Here is a 21,473-nt window from a genome sequence, read left to right on the forward strand (position 1 = left end):
TAATCGTTTATAAAAATTGCAGATATAATTGCAACATTAGAGCAAGAAACACGATCGTTTATTTTATTTACTTATCTCATCGTTCTGCTATTAATTTTAGAAACGACTGATGATTCGATGAATCCATTAATTTTATTTATGGCGATGAATTGCATCGTAATTATCATCGTTCCGTCCATCCCTGCGGTTTACAATTACTTTAAGGCAGCGCGGATACTCGCGGAGCGTGTGCATGTACAGTGTAAAAGATGCGTTGTGGATATGTACAGTGTAGAGGTATAATTGAGCGAGCAAGGTGATAAAAAAACAAGAAAACGCGTATATATTATAGCTATGAATAAGTACATAAGGCACGAACGTGCGCACGTGTCGCGTAACATCTCATTTATTTTCACGAAAGCGCTGTGTTTTCCCCTTCACTCTTTCTTCAGCAGCCAGTCATATAGTATGTAGGTGCAGGATTACATGTTTTCCTGTGCCATTGTTACGCGACGCGTGCGCAGGTCGGCGGGCCTCGTCTATCTTGTAAAATATCTGTGAATATTATGATTTAGTTTCTTCCTATTTGTAGGCTACAAGGTATACAAAAAAATGTTTACGTTAATCATTTAAGGAGAATGTACAGATATCACTATATCCTTTTTTGTTTTGTGTTTTACTGTAGTTATTGATAATTATATGGATATTAACGATAATAATAACTATGATTAAAAAGAAAAAAAACTTAAGCACGGCTCGATTGCGTCATTCTTGAAAAACCCGCTAATATGCGCAATATATTTATTCTGTGTAAGAGAACTCTCGGTGATAATGTATCATTTGTATATTAGTAATTACGTGATCTCCTAATAATCGAAAAAAAAAAGAATGAAACTTGAATAGTATTGATATACGTTGCGACGTCACACCGTTCCATCTCCTAAATTCGTCACAATCTCCAAGATTTATTTCCGCGTCGTCTACATGCGTTCTTCTGAAATGTTAATGCGTTAAAAAAACGTATGTTAAGAACTTTCTTTTTATATTAGATCAGGAGCTGGACTTCTCGCTAGAAAGGTAATATAATAAAACACAAACTATTACCTCGAATATTGACGTATATTTCTTACGGTCTTACATTCGTCATACTTTTTGTTAATTTTGCTAATGAGTTGCGACAAGACAGCGATAGAAAGCTTCAGCTTGTTCTACATAATCCTATCGAACGAGACACGGATTAATATAAATCAGCCGTGCGACAAGAATAGCAAAGTTACCTTAAAAAATCTTGTTTAAAAAAACTGAAGCTCTGTTATAGAAGAATGGATATTACGATTTATATTATAGTTTACAGATTAAACAATTAAAAATATTTTGTCTCCGTTATGAAACTTGGGCACCTCGATCTGATCGAGAGCATCCACTTTCGAAACACTCATCTAAGGATCGCTATTCCATTCAGGCCAATCTTGAATTTTCGTGTAGAGGTGACTTCCAGGACTGGCTGTTGAAATTACCTGTCGTCCACCGAGTACGCGTACATTGTTTCGAAGGATACGTTGGGATTTTCCACATTTGATTAATTGATGTGCAATATCTACCATTGTTTGGTTAACTTCATTTCCTGGAAAAAAAAAAAATTGTCAGAATAGAGTAATTTACAGCAAAAGAATATATATTGATATAATCTCGCTAATGAGCTGATGACAGTAGAACTAGTGATAGACTAGTGATAGACACGTTTTGTACGATTTATTGCGATAATACTTACGCTCAAAATTCCCAATAAAAACTATACCGACAGATTTTTTATTATATCCGTACGTATGGGCTCCTTCGCGTGTCCATCCGCATCCCTCGTATACGTTTCCATCGCCCCCGATCAAGAAACTTTAAAAACGAAAGCAATAATTATCAAGTAAGTGAGTTTCTTCTTTATATGTCTCTGTCATCCAAACAGACATACATATGTAAGTATAAAATAAACGGTATTTTATGAAGCAAAGTACACAAAACATTTACTTATATTTTAATACAATATAATTAATTTATATACAACTAAATAGGCTGCAAATATTTAAACTAAATTATAATAAGCATTTAAAAAAAATAAAGATTTTTTTTATTAAGATTGTTTCGCCGAAATTAGAATAATCAATAAGTTATTGGCATCTAAGAACAAAAAATAAAATGATAAAGGCTACTTGGTTTATTTAGTATGATTCGTATCCCAGTGACTCGTAAAATTTTCATATAATCATAATGAAGATAATGTTATAGCTTACGAATAACCAATGTCATCCCAACCATTTGTGTCCATGTGAAAACTGCGAATGTTGTCGACGGTACTTGTACAACTACTTCGCGTATCACATTCGGGAGTGACTGTGTGATGTATTATCACATAAGGTATCGGTACTATTAAATAATTAACTTCTCCAGGAGGAGTACTACTCCATTGACTTCTTTTGATAATATTTGGACACTTGACTTTTGCTAAAATATTTAATGAAAAATAATTTTAATTAATTAACTATTTAATCATTTTAATTATAATATTAAAGCCACATGATTTTTTTGCTAAAGAAGGGGAATCTTAAAAAAATAATTTAATTTCTTCAGATGTTAATAAAATTTTATTACTTTCCTGTTCACAAGAAAATAGAAAATAATTAATGTAGGAAAAGATTCACTTTTTTATAACTGCAGTATCTTTTACGTTCTTTATATATTTATATGAACTCGGTCTATTTTGGAAAAATAACTATATAATAATTAATAATGAGAAAAAACAAAGAAAGAATCCTTTTCCTTCTTTTGCTGAAATATTTTTCTTTCACGAAGGACAGAATAAGATATGCAGAGGAACGAGATACATTCTGCGCAAATATAATCTCAAAGAATTTCATAAAGTGATAAATAACAATCAGTTAAGAATTTAGAAAGATACTTACTGGCAAAACTGGCAGAGAGTACCAGTAAAAGTACGAAGCAGATTCTCGATGTCATCGTCACAGCAACGATGTGCAACTGTATGAGGAAATGATCGAAAGATTGGAATATAACGCTGACAGTGTCTCGGGTTGTGACCTACGGCGAAGTGATAATGAGAATCAACTGAATAATCATAATTACTCGAATCTTTGCATTTTTTAATTGCAGCAAGGAGGAGCGATCAAAATGGAAAAATTAAAATGTGAATAATTGTTACTTATTATAATAAACGAATAAAATTATAATACTTATTAATAATCATGTTAATAATCTTTATTAAATAAATCTCTCTTTCTTAACTTTAGAAATTAATTATAATTAATAATAATTAAGAGCGATTTTGTCTTGAATTAAAATTTATTATTAAAGAATAAAATATTCGTTCAATCGATATATCGATAGAAGATAACTTGTCTTGCTTTCAAGTGGTCTGTTTTCCAAAGACATAGAAAATGGACTGCGCGATCCGTATCTTAGTAGTGTATCAAATGTGGTCGACAATAATGAGAGAGAGGGGCCGTGTAAAATATGTAAAATATATTAAAATTTTCATTTTTGAAAAAATTTTACATTGGCGATTAATGATCTCCTATTTACTAGTGATCGGTACGTTACTGAAGCTACATTGGACGCGCATGCGTCAGAAATCCGGCCCGTCTAACAACACTGCACTTAGGACACTAGGGCTGCGTTCAAAAACATCACCCGAGTGCCCCCGCGTATCGTATTATCTTTGTTGTTCACTCAGTGTTAAACAAGGATAAGATAATACACGGAGACACCCGGGTGATATTTTTGAACGCAGCCTAGGGATTTGTTCGCGTCGCGTGCTCCAACATGCTCCTACCATAGCTCCTATTCACTTCAACGACCATGTTTGGAATAAGTAGGAACTATGGTAGGAGCATGTTGGAGTATGCGACGCAAACAAACCTTAGGCTGCTCTAGAACTTTCTTTCTCGTTTTCTACAAATATCAAACGTGTATCTATCTCATTTTAAGTTCTAAAAGTGTACACTAGTTCAGCTACAGAAAACAGACCTAAGAATTAAGGTTTGTTCGCGTCGCATGCTCCAACATGTTCCAACATACTCCTACCATAGCTCCTAACTCACTCAAGCGCGTTGGAGTGAGTAGGAGCTATGGTAGGAGCATATTGGAACATATTGGAGCATGCGACGCGAACAAGCCCTTGGTTTTTGCCAGGTTCCAGATTTGCAGTTCGCATGCGTTCCCAAGTATTCGTCATACTGTGATTCTGCCAGTGTTTCTGTATATTTCTCAAAAAGGAAAGAAAATATAATGGAGACCGTTCGATCATGCGGTTGCAAAGGAATACGTTCTTGTTTGGTTTGTGAGACCGAATACGAAATTTCGAAACCGGATCTGAAAAACGAGTTACAGGTAGAATATGGAGCATCCTAACCTATCTGATAAGCGTGACATCGGAATTTCCCACGATTAGTTGTAAAATTTCTTTTTTCAAAAATTGCAGACATAACTACGCAATCACGACAAAATACATGAATTCCAGGGATTCCCCTGATAATTTTACTAATATATATATATTTCAGTTGATGGACTCTTGATTATATGATATGTATTAATTGATGTATTAGTAATTAGTTAGAGATAATTCAATTAGCGCTCATGGGCAAAATATATATAATATTTCTGTCTATATTTTTATTTCTATTTTGCGATCACTTGCTTTATCAAATCCTTATTACAATTCTCATTATATAAAAAAATTTTGTCGAATAAAACAATACATTTACTCCCAAAAAACAAAGTAATTTTTAATAAGTATTGAATCTATAAAATATTTTTTTGCTTACTATCTCTCACGTAAAAATGATCTTTTTCTGAAAAGACATTTATATACCTGAGAATTTCACCAGTTGCTGTCTTTCTGATATCTCCTGTTGTACAAGTCTTGAATCTGCTCTTAGCTGGTTAAAATACTGGTAAAACCAGTTACTTGTTTTGAAAAGATGATACATACATTTTATTCCTTATTTTATCCTGCATTAGTCCACATCTTAAAGAACATAAATTTTTATAACATAGATTGAAATGAAAACAATTCTTTTATAGAAATTCAAAAACTTTTATAGAATTATACAAATTTTCTAAAATGTATGTAATTATTTACTATCTTATTTTTTATTTTATGATATATTTATATACAATTTTACAGAAAAGCAAAAGTTACATTTATTGTCCATATTGTAATAAATTATTATCTGGATGGGATATAGACGAATACAAGAAACATCCTAATCATGATGTAAACTTGATTAATTATCCTGGTGTTTATATCAAGGTATATACATATATATAGTATTTATAATATATTTTATAATTAATTAATATTATATGTACGTATATTATATATACGTATATAAAATATATGTCCCAGCTAGATTTCTTAAAGGAAGATGAGGCTAAAGAGCTCATGAAAGCGCTTGATGATCTTCCTTGGCAACTTTCACAAAGCGGTAGAAGAAAACAGGTATATCTCCAAAATATTTAGATAAATATATATATCTTTACGTATTTTTAATTGAAACACTTTAATTTATAGAATTTTGGACCAAAATGTAATTTCAAAAAGCGAAAATTACAATTAGGATCGTTTAATGGTTTTCCCAAAACAACGCAATTTATACAAAAGAAATTTGAGGAAATACCAATGTTACATGGTTTTAAAACTGTCGAACAGTGTACGCTTGAATATAATCCCGAACGAGGTGCCTCTATAGATCTCCATATGGATGATTGCTGGATTTGGGGAGAACGCATAATAACTGTGAACGTTCTCGGTGATTCTGTTTTAACTATGACTCCTTATCGTGGTCCAATAACGCGATACAATTTAGACTACGTTTCAAGTTATGATTCCATCTTAGAGAAAGACATGTACGATAATACACATTCTTTGGGTGATGATAACATAGTAGTACGATTACCGATGCCTGCTAGATCACTCATGGTTTTATATGGTCCAGCAAGGTATAATGTCCAGCTAAATACTAAAGACAAAAGTGTATTCCATGGTATTAATAATTATTACATATATGGTTTTTATTTCATAGATACAAATGGGAGCATGCTGTGCTTCGACAAGACATCACATCGAGACGTGTCTGCCTCGCATACCGTGAACTGACGCCTCCGTATCTCAAAAATGGACAACATGAAAAGGAAACTTCTGAAATTTTGAGGCAAGCTTCACTCTTCTGGTGATATTAATAAACAAATTTAAATTATTGCATGTGTTTTTATAAAAAAAATTGATGTATCATTTAACATATTAAGTGTAAATTTTAATAAAGTCATTTTATTCTTAGCATACAGTGCATTAAGAATGTACAATAGTAACACATCTCTTACAATAGTCCATATAATATTTTAAAATAATGCTTTTTTTGTCAAATTTGTGAATAGTCTTAATGAGATATTATATTATTTATTTATTATAAAATTTGAATTAAAATGTCAAAATATTTAATCATTAAAATGCAAATTATTTAAAGCAAACAATCAGACTGTTCGTAATATGTATTATATATATATATATTTACTAAGAAAATATATTAAACTATATATTATAAATCAGATAATTATTTGGTAAGTACTATTTTTCTTTTGTGCTGTCCGACGGTCACTCGCTGAGCTTTATCATAAAAATAAACGTAAAAACCAAGAATAAATATTCTCACGAGCTTTTATATTTTGTTAAAAAAATAGGATCTGTCTATTTCTCTCTTCATTACTCAATTTTTGCAAATTTCTTTGTGAACCCGGGAAACATAAAAAAATACGGTTTTATACAATTACTCGATTTTTACATTAAAATATTAACATTTCTGATCGCCTTTCAGTGGATAGTCTGGCGCCATATACACTATGGGAAACGTAGTTATGGGATCCGATTTTCCCAATGGTTCGTAACCGTTCACTAGATTCTCTCGTAATTCCCAACGACGCCTCTCCCTTTCTGTCTTTTGACGCCTGATAGCTCGGCCAAGCATACACGCGAACATGATTCCCGTTAGCTGGAAAGAGAGAAACAATTATGTAGATTTATAATTTATTTAGATAAATTACTCTTCAGAATTGTAGTTTATCCTGTACTTCTTGATAGTATCACCGATTCTCAATTTGACGCGTGAGAAATGGGATTAGAATTACGTTGGAAAAAAAAAGCTTAATCTAACCTGAATAAGGGCGATCGCTACAGCTCCTGTGCCGATGTATAGTGCACTACGGTGAACAATAATAGAAAGGCGGCCGATACAGCCCTCCTGATATTTCCCATAACAGCGATCTGAAAGCTCATCCACTAGATATGCACAACAAGAGTCAGGTACATCTATATGCGTATTATTAAATGATACGTAGTTCCAATCCAGATAGCTATCATATCCGCAACAACGTAACTGTAAGATAAGAAAAAATAAGTTTTATTTTTTAATTATTTTTAAAAATACTTCTTTCCTTGTAAATAATAGTGATTATATTTCAAAAACGTTATTGTATGTTATTTCCAATTCAATGTTATATAGGGTGTGATCAATGTCAATTATGTGAATGAATTTTTTATATTTTTTATCCATAGAACAATCAATTATCTTACTCTAGATTGCATAAAATCAATTGCGAATTTGGCTTCTTCGTTCTTTTCATATTGATGCATCGTCATCTTGATATTCTGAGCCAAAAGATCCTTGATACCGTCTTGCAAGGCATATGCAGCAACAGCGGCGGCTAGTTCCATTATTAAAACAACAGACAGCAAGAATGCAAACTAGAAGTACATAAATGTAATACGCATATCGGAAAGAGAATATTTGAAACAGAAATACGATATTCGGTTCTCGCTTACCACAAGGACCATACAGGTGCTTTCCCTGAGTGCGCCGCAACATCCCATAAAAGCAATTATGAAGACGAGTATTCCAACCACGATTAAGACGGTGGCTGGTGAAAAATAGCTTGTATCCAGAAAATGCGAAAAGTTCTCATAAACAGCGTAGATCGTCGTACCGACCGATATTATCATAACCCCCGTCAACTGTAATAAAATGATAATTTTATTATATATTATGTTAATCGCAATTAACTTTATTTTCATCATATAATTAATTTTTACGAAAAATCTTCACTTCTCTGATATATTAAACAAATGTTAATAAACTACAGAATGCTGAAGACATGTACAAACTTCATCTAAGGATTATTCGGCTGAAATTTAAAGTCGATGAAGTCTTTTCTAGCAAAAATATGATTAGATATTTTTTTACATTTTAATTAGACAAAACGCACCATTTAGAAACTAAGTATGTTAATTAAGGGTTATATTAGAATCTCTTTAAATAACATTAGGTTTGAATTAAAAGTATTTGTTATTTATGTTACCATCTATGAAGATTTAATTTTCGTTATTTCTTTTAATTTCTTAAAAAAAATTTTAATATATTCATGTTTATAAGAATCTTTTCCTCATTTCTATATTTTTATTGTAATGTTCCGTAATTTTTAGCTATATTTGTATTATTATTTCTGCTTATAGCGTCAATTTAAATATGCAGCATCGCATATAATCTGTGAACATGTAATATACTGAACATAATATATGTTCATTGTATATAGAGTATAAGGCTTCGATCATTTCCATAATACGCGGTTTCTCTGACATTAGTTATATAATACATGCGTCCTCGCTTAAATGTAAACTTTTTAGATTGGAAAGAGGGTACGACACTTTTGTGAAGCATATCACTATGTACACATACGTTGCCATCGGTCTCTATTTGTTCTACAAAGCGGGCCGTGTAATTTCCTACGATAAGCCGCTCTCTCGTGATCCTTACACGTCTATGTGTGAGTCTACCTTAATTCTCACTGAAGAGCCGAAATAAAATATGAAATTGTTCCAAATATATTTCCACAGGTTATCGAGAAATATATGACGTATTAAGGTAAGAGCAGCTTTTACAACTTAATTTTAAAGTAAATACTTCGGATAAGATATCGATGACCTGTTAATAAACGATATGTCGTGAAATTTATTTTTGTTCCTGTCAGCTACAATACAATGAAATCAAAGATCGAACAAGATCTTTACGATCAACCGTTACCAGCTTGCGAGATTAAAAAAATTTTTCGTTCCATACTCATGTGCTAAGGTATTTCTATTGTGTTAAAATCATATTATATGTCACAACATCATTGATTATGAAGATAAATGTATCTATACCGATAAGAGCGAGCACAAAATCCCGTAGGTACAACACAGGATATTTGAAATATGTTTTCCTGGTACTGCGTTTTATCTGTGAGAACAACAGAACGGTTTTTATATCATCAATTCGAGATTTCGGATGTCAAGGTCGAGGCAAGGTCTTACTGGAAAATTACTGCCTTTTCCAAGCATGTTTTCCTTCACGTACAGTAAGAGACTAGAAATTTACATAAGTCTGATAAATTATAAGTGTTTCTATATGCCAGGCAATACTTGCTTCTGACGAGCATCAAACCGATTTATTTACGATAATCTTCAGCCGCTATCTATTATCTGTACATTTTGCGATAACTAACGTCGTGAAAGAAACATTGTTCTTATTACGACTTCTTTGTTTAATTGAGAGACAGATATATACAGTGCTAATCGGGTTGTGCAGCTGTACAGGTTCGTCCATCCCTAATAATTCAGCAGTGCATAGCCTTGTCTATGTAATATCGATCGCAGTTCAAAAGTGCTTCTCTCTAACAATGAAACTCGAACTTCATGGCCCACATCGCTTTCTCTGTAAGCCGACAGAACAAAGGACATAATAAACATCGATAGGGGACACTCGCCCTTCGTATCATTCACGTTATTTTATTTCAACACGGCATCGCGTTTTATAAATATTTTTTTCATTTCCACGCATGGCATAAATAATCTGATACGTCATCTCCAGTCTGTTTAATACCGAAAATCGGTTTAATCGATATCGATATGGGGCTCGAGTTATTATAATTTCGAATAATCTAAATGTTATTAAACTGCAATCTTGTAATTATATTAATATTGATTTTTAAATTTTGCTGCAAGGACGTTTGCCACGTATATGCGAAAAATGTATATCTGAGTCATTCTTTACCCTGACATTAGTCGTTATTTACGTTATCGGAATGTCTGCTAGCAGACATCGATGACAAAATCGCGAAGAAAATTGATAACCGTGTGATAATATAATACCGATAAACGATTTGTGTTTTCTATAAATTTATAAGTATATTATATATATATATATTTATATATATATAATGTATTATAAAATAAATAGATAAAAAATTTTAAGGATAAAAGACATCCTTCATGGATAAATTTCGTCTTAATTTGACAAGTGTGTGTACGACTCTTCGATGATTGTCAAAAACAGATGTTAGCAATTGAAAGCATTTTTCACCGCAGAAATCGAAGCCTCCTGTTTTACATTCAGACATCATCTATACGGTCGGTATATAATATAGCAATCGATAATTATGGATGAGTGTACGGCACGGTCTAGGTGAGGATACTTGGCCTACGACAACGCGCAATTGCACCTAATCGGCTTGTGTTGCAATAATACATTTTCCAATGTGAGCCTCGATAACGTGCGATTCGTCGCAGAGTCATTAGCGATGACTTTGTGCGTACTTGAAGAGTCATAATGCACGGACGTTATCTCGTACTCCAACAATATACATATCTTTCGACGGACTCACGCGACAACGCCTTGCCTCGTGACGAGTCCTCGATCTCATTTCGCGTCTCTTTCGAGATTCTCAACGGTTCCTCGAGTCACGAAAAGTCAGGTATTTTTTTTTTACTTTTTCTCTGTGTTTTGATCGAACGCGTAGAGTCGAGACGGAGAGCGTGGTCGACGGGCGAGGCCTCGTCGCGCGATTGTTCCTCGATTAACGCGAGAATGCATCGCGGAGTGAGATGAATTTGGCGAAGAGATTGTATTCGGTGAGACGATAAACGCCGTTCGCATTATAGTACAGACCACGAAGAGAGAGTTGACCGCGCACAGTAGATACTTGATGCAGCGGAGGCCGACGTCTAGGTGCGTGGCCGCCATTTTGCCTCGCGTTGGCTGCTCCGGGCGCAGATGCACAGCGAGCGGTATCGCGCACCTTCAACACTTCCAGTTAACACACCGATTGCCAATGCCAACGTTGAAGCGTCGGTCTGCAGCGTTATCTACTGGCCGATAACGAGCCGCGAAAACGCACGATCGCGCACGGCAACGGCTTGTGCGATACCAATGCTAGCGTTGGGGTTTTTGTTTAGAACACGGAGTCTGACGAAGAGAAGAAAGAGAGACAGAGAGAGAGAGAAAGAGAGAGAGAGAGAGAGAGAGAGAGGAGGAGGAGGAGGAGGAGGAGGAGGAAGAGTGGGAGGAAATAAGGAAGTCCTCGCGGTAACGTGAAGAAAAACATGACAAAGCGATATACCAGTAGCATTATGACACACCAATGAATATTCGAATATTTTCGGTATATATAGGTCGTATATATTCATAACCCAGCGTAAACACGAAAGTTACATGTAACGTACCTATTAGTTGTGATTGCCCATTTAACAATATAACACAAGCTACACGTAACTTTGCATTTGCTGGGAATATGTACATTATATATATATGTATTATTTTTAACAGAATCTGCACGGAATGTTTTAATTAGACATCGAGCCACGTTTAAGCTCATCCACTTAAAAAAAATATATATATAATATATACTTATATATCTCTTAGTATATACATAAACATAAATGATATATATGTATATATTATATATATAACATATAACATTTAATGCGATCGAATATATCAGATCAAAATTTTAAAGTTAATGGGCGTGGAAAGAAACATTCGTTCTCGTGTTCGTTGCTACGTTTACACGTAGGCAAAACAACGCGATATAAAATGACTCATGTGACAATTAAGTTAATTTCATGTCTCTCGATATGCATGCGTGTGCGTGAATGGCACGTGTGTAGTTTGATGCGCGTGCATGATGACTGTCGGACACGCGCATGCTCCAATTTTTTTTGTTTGAAATTCACATGTTACAAACACTTATGAGAAATAAATTTATTGCAGATAAAAAGAGATTTACCTATAAAATATGTGATTGCTTATTCTGTGTAATTCATTCCTGTGTAAATAGAAGAGAATGAAATAACGAATTGAATTAACGACGCATTTTAATCAAAAATGATAAACGTGTTGTTGCAAAAACATTTAGCGATGTAAAGGTTTTATTAAAAATACACACGCTTCTTTATAACGCGATGCGAAATATCGCAAGTAGCAAAAATAATTTACCATCCTTCTATACAAGGACAAATAATGTGTTCTCGTACAATATGTCAGATCAATTATCAAATGCACGCAGTTTCGCATCCTAATGGCAATCCTGTTCGGCTGTCATCCATATGAAGGCTGCTTCCGGTGCGTTTGATGTTCGCATGGCACTCTACATAGTCTGGTAACAATTCTTGATCGATTTAGCCAAGTAGGACGACAAGAGGATTCCTATCAGCTGCAACGTTAATTATTCCATATTCTTGTATTAATAAAACGTGAATATTACTCGTTTATCGGACTTCGAAACGCTATGAGGTAAAGTTTGAAAAATCTAACATAATGATGCTGATGAAGATACCTGAATTATACCAAGACCTATTCCAACACCTGCTATCTTAGCTGCGTATGTCTCTGCAAATTTCGCGAAGGCGTCTATGCAGCCATCCTCATGCAGACTCTTCGATGATAGGGTGCAGTTCTTCGTGCTGATAGCACCTATCGTATCATCACAGCACGACACCGGAATACCTGGCAGTTTCGTTGTATTCGCCAACCAGTCGGTGGCATTGATCGTGCCACAACAATGGAACTGTAAAAGAAAAACGAATTTCACGGTTAACATGCTGAAACACGTATTTACATCATGCAAATATAGAGATGTAGAGTCGTAATGATTTCGTCCATATTTAATATTTCACGGTATGCTCGTATATATATATATATATACATACATATACATAATATACACGTCCCTAGTATATTGATATATATTATATAATAGTTAAATTATATACAATTGACAATATATATTATACAAATATAATATAATTGTTTACACTAAAAAAAATTACTGACCTTAATACATATTTTTTTAAATAGTACTAAGTAAATATTTACTTACATAATAAATATTTATTCAATAAAAAGATAATGGTAATTGAATTAAATTAATGATCAAATAAATATATGTTTACATTTAGTAAATATTATTTAGACCTATTTAAACAAATATTTATTAAAATTTAGTATTTTTTTCTAGTGTATATATTATACATACAATATACATATATATAATATATAATAAATATATATAATTTATGTACATAATATACAATATATACACACACATACATTTTTTGTAGATCGTTAAGGATGGTCAAGGAAGCTGGGGAAAAATCGATGTACGCTACCCCTTCGCGTGGCGTGCACGCCAGCTACCACATACACATATATTATACACGCGAGGAATTAGAGCCGGGCACTGAAATTATCCCTGTCGCCTGTCGTCCGCGATATCCTCGCTACGACCGGGTCGCTCCCACGACTGGGAAAGACACGATGCGAAGCGCGAGAAACTTCGCGAGAAATAAAAGCCATCGTCGAAAAAAGGGAAAAAAACAAAACCATACGTGGTCCGCTATTTCGAAGGTATAACATAGTCGCACGTATAAATACGATTATTGTATATAATTATGCATTACGTCTTTTTGTAGATTGTCCCAGACGAATGTGATCTCGTCGCTCTTGTTGTATTGGGGCATCGTGTCGAGCATCTTTTGCTGAGCGATCGACGCAACCTGTGCTCTCATCACATATCCCATTATGCCGCCTATGATCTCCAGCAAGAAAATTACAGCCAGAAGTGTGCAAAACTGTAAATGATCATCAGAGACTATTGTTAAAATAATTCAAATTATATTTCTACGATTTACGTTATTTTCCGTATGCTGAGAAAAATGTTTTGTTAGATTAACTGCAATTCTAGTAAAAAAGAGAATATATAAATCAGAATTTTTTTGTTAAATCTATTAATCTGATGGATACAAAAATCTTCTGGTTCGTCTATTTTCAACCAGACATTTTTCTCAGTATATATAATTGTTACGGATATTCCAGCAGAAATCAGTTTTGGTATCAGATGTTGACTGGAAAATATTATCCTGATATATTTTTTCAAATATATCTAGGAAATATATCTAGGAATCGAATCTCGAAGCTTTTGAAATATTTATTATATATAGTCTCACCGTGCGTCAATTTTTTAAAGCAACACCGGAAGCGTGTCCGCCCTCGTCTGCGTGCGAGGGAGAGTAATTTTCCCGGAATAAAGGCCGACGGAGGTGGAACGGGGAGGACACACACATGTCAATTACATACTTCGTGCACAAAACATATGATCCATTACGTTATGGAAACGAGGGGGAGACGATATCGTAGATGGACAGACTTGGCCGAGCTTTTTGTTTCATATACGTTTCGTATGCAATAGGTCGTTCAAAAACCCGACGCTCTATATCGAGATCCTAATCTCGAATTAATTCGAATAGAGCAACGTTGAAAATAACATCGTGAATGTTCTCGAGTCACGATAATGATTCCGCTTTATTACTTGCAGTCGCGATTGATCCTCGTCGGTGGCGCGCTCTCAATCCGAAGCGTAATCACCTGGTGAGCTTCGCCAAGTACGGTCGATCGAATGAGACGTAAATCATTTACGATTGTGAAACAGATGGTTCCTCACGATTGTAAAAGGCGTATATGTAGGAAAGACAAGGCGCAATGCGTTTGCGATAGATTCTCAGACAGCCAAGTTCATCGAAAATAGATTCTGCAAAATTTATGAAAAATAAGAAGACTACTCAGAAAGAATGATTTTATTGAAATTTTGATGACTACAGATTTGAAAATAATTTTATTGAACCATTAAAATAATTATGTAGGAAACTCAAGCATGTCAAGCAATGCTGCAAGAAGTTTTGACATTCTGGCAACCAGCTTGAGCATTCTACATAATTATTTTAATAGCCCAATAAAATTATTTTCAGATCTACCTCTAACTTTTTAGATGTAGATCCAGCAAAAATGTTCTTTTTATATAAAAATTTGATACAGGATCTGGTATGTATAATACTGTTGGCAGAACGCTAACACGAATATTGTCATAAAATATAGCAGATTAATAACAGAAATTCAATAGTTTGTCATACTTATATAATTTAACGCAGATTAGCGACATATTAGAAGCAGCAGAATCTGCGTCTGACAGATTCTATTTGGTTTCTGTCAATCAACTGTCAGATTATATCTACAGGCTTTATCGGTAAAACTCAAGCTTAATGCAAACAGAGTTAAGTAATGCCAATTTGCTAACAATTTCACGAATTTACTTCCAGTTCGCCGGTATAGATAGTTTGATTATTGGATAACTTATCATTATTACTATTGATTTAGCCAGTTAATTATTATTTGCTAATTAAACGTCAAAATACATACTATAACTCTGTCGCAGTAATAAACGGTCTAATTGGATATGACGCAACGATGAGACATCTTTATTGAAAAAGATTCTGAAGTATGTATATATGCGATTTTTAAATCATACAGCAATAAATTAATAAGTTAATAAGAGTGTAATTTAATGCGTGGACAAAAAGTGTATCATTTACTTATTTATGAAGAAAAAGCTTAATCGAAGTGTGTATATTTAATAAGAAAAAAATGTTGTTCAATTTATGAGTACATATTCGTCTTACCGTTATAACCATGCAATAACTTTCGCGAACAGCTCCGCAGCATCCGAAAAAAGCGATGATAAAAATTATGGTGCCCACGGCTACGAGAAGAGAAGGTACGGAGAAGAACCTGTTGTCAAGGAAATGTTGATACTGATGATATACTCCATGGATGACCGCTCCGATGGATAGCAACACTATTCCTGTAATCTAAACATAATTCATCGATTCACGATATATTTCCATGGATAAAAGGATCGAAAATGCAATTCGCAATGGAGTCAATCATATTAAAAAAATCGACAATTACATAATGATTTCGTGACGATAAGCAATATTGCGTAAACGATGTATTTATCTAATTAATGTGGTATGTAATTCGCATACTAATGTATTTGAAAAAGATACGCAAGTTTATTTTTTTGATGACGTCAACATTTTCGAGTTTCATGTTCACGTATAGTGTATCATACAAATAACAGCGAGTTGCCAACAGCTGCGGTGTCCGAGCGGTTAAGGAGATGGACTTGAAATCCATTGGGTTCTACCCGCACAGGTTCGAATCCTGTCCGCAGCGAATTTTTTTTTTCTTTATCTTAAATAATATCAGTATCTAATCATTTATACGTAAATACACTTATACATTTCAACGTAAAAACGTAAAAATGACACATTTTAATTAATTGCATTAACAACACTAGCAATTTAATAATTCTATATTAATAATTCTACAATACTCTTGTAATATTACATAATCAATAAAATCAACGATTACGCCAAAACTATAATCATGAAGAAATATTAATTCGAATAAAACTTCATAAAAGATTAACATGCGACGTAAGAACGTTAATAATGGAGGGGGCTATTTATAAAACCGATAACGCAGCGTGTTTTTCGATTATTCTGAATAAAAACATTGAACCGTCTATCTTATTCGAACTATGGTTTCTACGCATATGCATAAACGATATATTTCCAGATACGAACTTACTGTTAATAATAAAATTATTTTAATCATGATACTTATAACTATTAAACATGAACGGTTTTATTAATTCATAAGTTAGTGGATTACCGAAATTAAAAAATGTTTTAATTCTTGCCTCATTCTATAGCATATAAAATTAATATTCGTTATAGTGCAATCGCTATCCGTATTGATCGCACCAAAGGTCTTTCAATTTTGATGTTACGCTGTATGCGAAAAAATAGAGAATATTGCGTGGTAGGAATTCCCTCTCGGATATATTTCTTAGGTTTGTCAAATTTGTTTGTATGATTTCGCTCATAATGATTCATCTACTTATGGTCTTCTCCAATGTATATGGTAGTCCAGTTGATGAATAATTAACCAATGAATGTCTAATTAATTTTATTTTACATTAAGCTTTCAACACACACATGTACTTTTAAATGGAATCTATATTTAGACACAAAAAAATTGTATATATGAGATGTTCTTTGTTTTCGTCAAGAACTTGCGATTAAAGATTTAATTTTAGTGAGTCTACGAAAAAAAAACTAAATTTAATAAATTATTTATATGAGTGTCAACTAAATATTTATTTATTAAATATAAAGATTTATTTGGCAAAAAACATTAATTTGATTTAACAATAATTTCTTTTTACTAAGTAAATATTTATTTATTGTAAGTAAATGTTTGGAATTATTTAAATAAATATTTATTTACACATGTAGAATAATTTTTTCTCAGTGTATATACATATATAATCGATGTAAAAAATATCAATATAATTAATACATAATATAAAATCATTAACATATATAACATAATATATTAATGGTTATATATTATATTAAATAACGAAAGGAAAATTTTATGACAATTGCGCTGTTATATACTGACATTAAACTGTGATCCGATATACTGAAAATTTATAGTATATATATATATATATATATAAGGTGAACTATAGATTTTCAGTATACTGACAGTGTATATCAGAATACAGCTATTGTTACATTGTTTGTAAATTGATATATTCCTAAATCTCAATTACATCCAATTTCCACAAAAACCGATTACTTAGTGCATTCTCTAAACGTATTCTATGACCGTATCACAACGATCTTCAGTAATCACATTGTAAATGTTGCTTTTCCACGTAGATTACAAAAACTTGATTTCCTGTAAATTTCAATTGACAATATATTTATCTATCAAATACTAAGCTCAAATATTCGTTCAAGATAACTCAACAAACGTGACGCGCAAAATGTTAAAAGTTTTTAACACAATAAAATATATGTATACTCCACAAATGTACCGTACACTCCATATTTGTTAATGACATTCGAATTAAATTCCACGTTTCAATTTCACGTTTCTGCTATTTCAATAAATATTTGCAGAAAAGTGATTTGAAAACGCGTTGCGCATATCATTTAAAACTGGATTCTACTGAACCACGTGAACAATGTGCGCACTTCAATGTAATTATTGAATTTTGACGTCCACGAGATGCATATAGAAATGAACAGTAAATAACTAACTAAAATAGTTATGATAAAATAATTAGTTAATTAAATTAATTAAAACATTTTATTGTGTAAATGTGCGTTTATTAAAATTTTAGATAAAATAAAATAGAGTTAAAATTTAACTAAATTAATTTTTGACTGAAATACGACTTTGTCCCTTTTTATACAGTCTTCAAAAAGAATAGATAAGAAGCTTTTAGTTAACTTATTTGCGACTATTTCAGTCCGTTTCAATTAGCTCGCGTGATAAAAATAAAATTTCGATGAAATATTTAATATTCACTTTACAGCTTTACAAATGCATTTTTGTATAAGTTATGCTTTTATCAGGCTTCAATTAGGTACCAGATGAACTCCAGCCTGTCGATCGTAATCGCAATTTCCAACGATCGCGCTGAGGCTGCGTCGATACGACGATTCGATAGATCGCAGCGCAATCAATCGCGCGGGTCCATGCCAGATGCCAGCTCATCGTTCCAGAAGGAACGCGAGTCGCGAGACAGCTGATCGTCGACCGCCTACTTACCACAAAGAACAGGTTGAAAATGAACATCAAGTACTTGATGGTCTTCGGCGCCAGACTCAACTTCGTCATCGCCATTGCCGCAGAACTGTCGGTTACGATTTACGAATTGTATGTGATTACGCGCACACACTTCTTTCTCTCTCTCTCTCTCTCCCTCCCTCCCTCTTTCCCTCTCTCTGTCTCTCTCGCGCGGAATTCTATCGCACGAACAAACAATCTGCTATCAAGGGCAAGTCGCGAGCGATACTGCGCGTCTTGGGAGCAACGAAAAACGCCGCGAAAAAAGGTTCCCTCGTTGCGTTCCGACGGGTGGCGCCGATGTGCATATACCGAGAACGGGACACACGTATGCGATAGGTACCACACACTTACGACTACTACTATTCGGTTGCATTCGTGTACGCGTGTGTACGCGCTCGCGTGAGCGTATCGGTGCGACACGAAGACCGGTCGAAATCTCGCTTCAATGGCAGCAATTCGTTCCGAGATACATCGATGGTGGCCAGGTGTTGGTGTGGCCACACGTACACCTGTCGCCGATCCATGCGCGATCGAGGTTACGAAACTCGAGAGATTTCTCGACCAAAGATACAGGGCGTTTCGCAACGGGTTCGTATACACGCCTATAAACGCTCGTCGAAAAGAATTTCTTCTTAAAGAGACTGAGGACCGATTAAAAAAAAAAAGAGATATTTTAATTGATTGCGTCTTGGAATCTGCATTGACGCAATAAGAATAGACGGCATTCCTATGAAATTGATATTATCGGTTTAGACAGAGTGAGGTAACTTATTGAATGATGAATCATGTCGCGTTCTCTCTTTCTCAAGTATCGAGTTAAAGAGAGACGCTGATATGATATTCAATATTCAATTTTTTTTCTAATGGAAGAAAACATGCTTGGGATTAAGGAATGCGCAGTCTATAGCTATTTACGTCTATAAGAAACGCAATAGATGAGGAAATCTATAATAATAGCAAATTTGATTGGACACACTCAGTACATTAAAGTCGTTATCCACAAATTGAAAGAGATGTAAAAATGTGTGTGTGTAAATATAAACGGTGTTTAAATTAAACCGCAAAATCCTCAACTCAGGTAGAACATAAAAGATCAAGATGACGTCAAGTGTTATAGAAATCATTTAAGAAAAAAATCGTTATTTTTAATATCACTTAAATATCATTGTTGTGTCAAGAATCCGTCACAAAATTATCATTAAAAGTGTATCGAAAAATCATGATTTCCTATAAAATGATTTGATATTATCTTGAGGTCTGTTTTCTGTGGTTGAACTACCCAGTGAGAAATGATAATGGAATCGACATCGAATCGACGTCGATTCGATATTTTTATCGTCATTTCTCACTGGGTAGTGTACACTTTTGGAACTTAAAGTGAGATAGAAATACGTTTGATATTTATTTAAAGCGAGAAAGAGAGTTCTAGTTCAGTCTAGTGCAGGAACAGAAAACAAACCATTGATCTTATTATGATTTTGTGTTCTACTTAGAAATATATTTTATTATACTGTTATGCAGAATATTATATTATAATTCGAAATATTTGAATTTTACTTTTACATTCAGATTAAATCAGTGTATAACGACTTTAATATACACTGTGTGCACTACATTGAAAGAAAAGGTTGGCTGAATATGGCATAGTATTTTTAATTGGCTGCAGCAGTCAATTTTTGGTTACGTTAACCTATCGAAATCGTATACTGACATTGTGGATGGTTAACACAATCAAAAATTGGCTGCTGTAGTCAATTAAAAATGCTATGCCACATTTTACCGTCTAAATTGCTGCAGCAGCCAATCTTTTCTTTTAATAATGTGCGTCCAATCGAATTTTTTATAACTTTTCCGATTAATTTATTTAAGTGAACTTTCAATAACGTTTGCACTTTGAAGAATCAAAAAAGATAGGAAAAAATAACGTCCCATTAAATGGTTCGGTCAGATGGAAAACCATTTCAGTTTTTAACAAGTAACATATATTACTCTGTATGCCTGTATAAAAACACGATGAAAGATAGATAAAATACAGTGAATTGTACATCATTACGATCGAAATATTAGATTACATCGCACTGTTTTTATATTTCACATTAGTCAATTGCATTTATCTCTATGTTATAAAATTCATAACATGTTTACCACTCTGAATCTCGATTATTCCCAAGAAGATAAATCTTTGTGAAGAGTAATAACCGTGATTTGTTTCCATGTTTGTTGCGTGCGCGTGATGTTTTTCCGAGACGCGAAACTCACGGAAATCTGCGGAAACTTGATAAAACGCATCATCATGATACCTTGACTTGACGGCCTAACTATACGCGGGCTGGATCCGGCCACGTTAGTTATAGACAGTAATTGAGACTATTGAGGCGTAGAATATGGAGCAGATCCTCTAACGTAGCTAATATAATATTCAATAACCGAGTGCTCAAGGGTAACACTTGACACATATCTCACCGCGCGTCCCCGTACGCGGGTTTTATTACCCGTCGCATGATCGGTTAATGATGCCGCGATCAATCTGTGACACAAATATCCGTTTATATCGTCTGGCGGGCTGCCCTTCCATCA

The 21,473-nt window shown here is 33.7% G+C and overlaps 4 protein-coding genes, 1 long non-coding RNA gene and 1 other non-coding gene across 6 annotated transcripts; 3 read left to right on the forward strand and 3 right to left on the reverse strand.

Moving 5' to 3' along the window:
* Positions 1-130: 130 nt before the first annotated feature.
* Positions 131-3,051, reverse strand: PGRP-S3 (peptidoglycan recognition protein S3). Its single transcript, XM_018519859.1, has 4 exons — positions 2,934-3,051; positions 2,265-2,475; positions 1,751-1,869; positions 131-1,603 (listed from the first exon to the last, which is right to left on the reverse strand). Exons 1-4 carry the CDS (start codon positions 2,986-2,988, stop codon positions 1,419-1,421), a joined length of 570 nt encoding a protein of 189 aa, XP_018375361.1. The 5' UTR covers positions 2,989-3,051; the 3' UTR covers positions 131-1,418.
* Positions 3,052-4,207: 1,156 nt separating this feature from the next.
* Positions 4,208-6,345, forward strand: LOC108768754 (alpha-ketoglutarate-dependent dioxygenase alkB homolog 4). Its single transcript, XM_018519317.1, has 5 exons — positions 4,208-4,377; positions 5,174-5,299; positions 5,396-5,488; positions 5,561-5,988; positions 6,072-6,345. Exons 1-5 carry the CDS (start codon positions 4,276-4,278, stop codon positions 6,220-6,222), a joined length of 900 nt encoding a protein of 299 aa, XP_018374819.1. The 5' UTR covers positions 4,208-4,275; the 3' UTR covers positions 6,223-6,345.
* A 229-nt stretch (positions 6,346-6,574) lies between these two features.
* LOC108769093 (CD63 antigen) lies at positions 6,575-11,364 on the reverse strand. The gene is made up of 5 exons (XM_018519895.1): positions 11,022-11,364; positions 7,865-8,053; positions 7,616-7,786; positions 7,197-7,418; positions 6,575-7,034 (listed from the first exon to the last, which is right to left on the reverse strand). The coding sequence occupies exons 1-5, from the start codon at positions 11,094-11,096 to the stop codon at positions 6,837-6,839; spliced, it is 855 nt and encodes a 284-aa protein (XP_018375397.1). The 5' UTR covers positions 11,097-11,364; the 3' UTR covers positions 6,575-6,836.
* Positions 11,365-11,878: 514 nt separating this feature from the next.
* On the reverse strand, positions 11,879-19,231 carry LOC108769100 (CD63 antigen). The gene is made up of 5 exons (XM_018519907.1): positions 18,876-19,231; positions 15,863-16,051; positions 13,811-13,981; positions 12,688-12,918; positions 11,879-12,564 (listed from the first exon to the last, which is right to left on the reverse strand). The coding sequence occupies exons 1-5, from the start codon at positions 18,948-18,950 to the stop codon at positions 12,499-12,501; spliced, it is 732 nt and encodes a 243-aa protein (XP_018375409.1). The 5' UTR covers positions 18,951-19,231; the 3' UTR covers positions 11,879-12,498.
* Positions 12,929-13,902, forward strand: LOC108769122 (uncharacterized). The gene is made up of 3 exons (XR_001940535.1): positions 12,929-13,028; positions 13,472-13,741; positions 13,823-13,902. It is a non-coding gene; the product is annotated as an uncharacterized LOC108769122 (long non-coding RNA).
* Positions 16,337-16,418, forward strand: TRNAS-UGA (transfer RNA serine (anticodon UGA)). Its single transcript has one exon. It is a non-coding gene; the product is annotated as a tRNA-Ser (tRNA).
* Positions 19,232-21,473: the final 2,242 nt, after the last annotated feature.

Source organism: Trachymyrmex cornetzi, unplaced genomic scaffold (genome assembly GCF_001594075.2).
Source record: "Trachymyrmex cornetzi isolate Tcor2-1 unplaced genomic scaffold, Tcor1.1 scaffold122, whole genome shotgun sequence".
Lineage (NCBI taxonomy): Eukaryota > Metazoa > Arthropoda > Insecta > Hymenoptera > Formicidae > Trachymyrmex > Trachymyrmex cornetzi.

Coding starts and splice junctions, on each gene's coding strand:
- PGRP-S3 (XM_018519859.1), bottom strand. CDS start 2,988: ATGACATCGAGAATCTGCTTCGTACTTTTACTGGTACTCTCTGCCAGT. Junction 2,476..2,933: donor ACTCTCTGCCAGTTTTGCCA/GTAAGTATCTTT, acceptor TAAATATTTTAG/CAAAAGTCAAGTGTCCAAAT. Junction 1,870..2,264: donor TGGGATGACATTGGTTATTC/GTAAGCTATAAC, acceptor TCGTTTTTAAAG/TTTCTTGATCGGGGGCGATG.
- LOC108768754 (XM_018519317.1), top strand. CDS start 4,276: ATGGAGACCGTTCGATCATGCGGTTGCAAAGGAATACGTTCTTGTTTG. Junction 5,300..5,395: donor ATCCTGGTGTTTATATCAAG/GTATATACATAT, acceptor TATATGTCCCAG/CTAGATTTCTTAAAGGAAGA. Junction 5,989..6,071: donor GTTTTATATGGTCCAGCAAG/GTATAATGTCCA, acceptor TTTATTTCATAG/ATACAAATGGGAGCATGCTG.
- LOC108769093 (XM_018519895.1), bottom strand. CDS start 11,096: ATGGCGGCCACGCACCTAGACGTCGGCCTCCGCTGCATCAAGTATCTA. Junction 7,787..7,864: donor GCACCTGTATGGTCCTTGTG/GTAAGCGAGAAC, acceptor ATGTACTTCTAG/TTTGCATTCTTGCTGTCTGT. Junction 7,419..7,615: donor TTGATTTTATGCAATCTAGA/GTAAGATAATTG, acceptor CTTATCTTACAG/TTACGTTGTTGCGGATATGA.
- LOC108769100 (XM_018519907.1), bottom strand. CDS start 18,950: ATGGCGATGACGAAGTTGAGTCTGGCGCCGAAGACCATCAAGTACTTG. Junction 16,052..18,875: donor TTTTCAACCTGTTCTTTGTG/GTAAGTAGGCGG, acceptor AATTATGTTTAG/ATTACAGGAATAGTGTTGCT. Junction 12,919..13,810: donor GGGACAATCTACAAAAAGAC/GTAATGCATAAT, acceptor TTTCTTTTACAG/TTCCATTGTTGTGGCACGAT.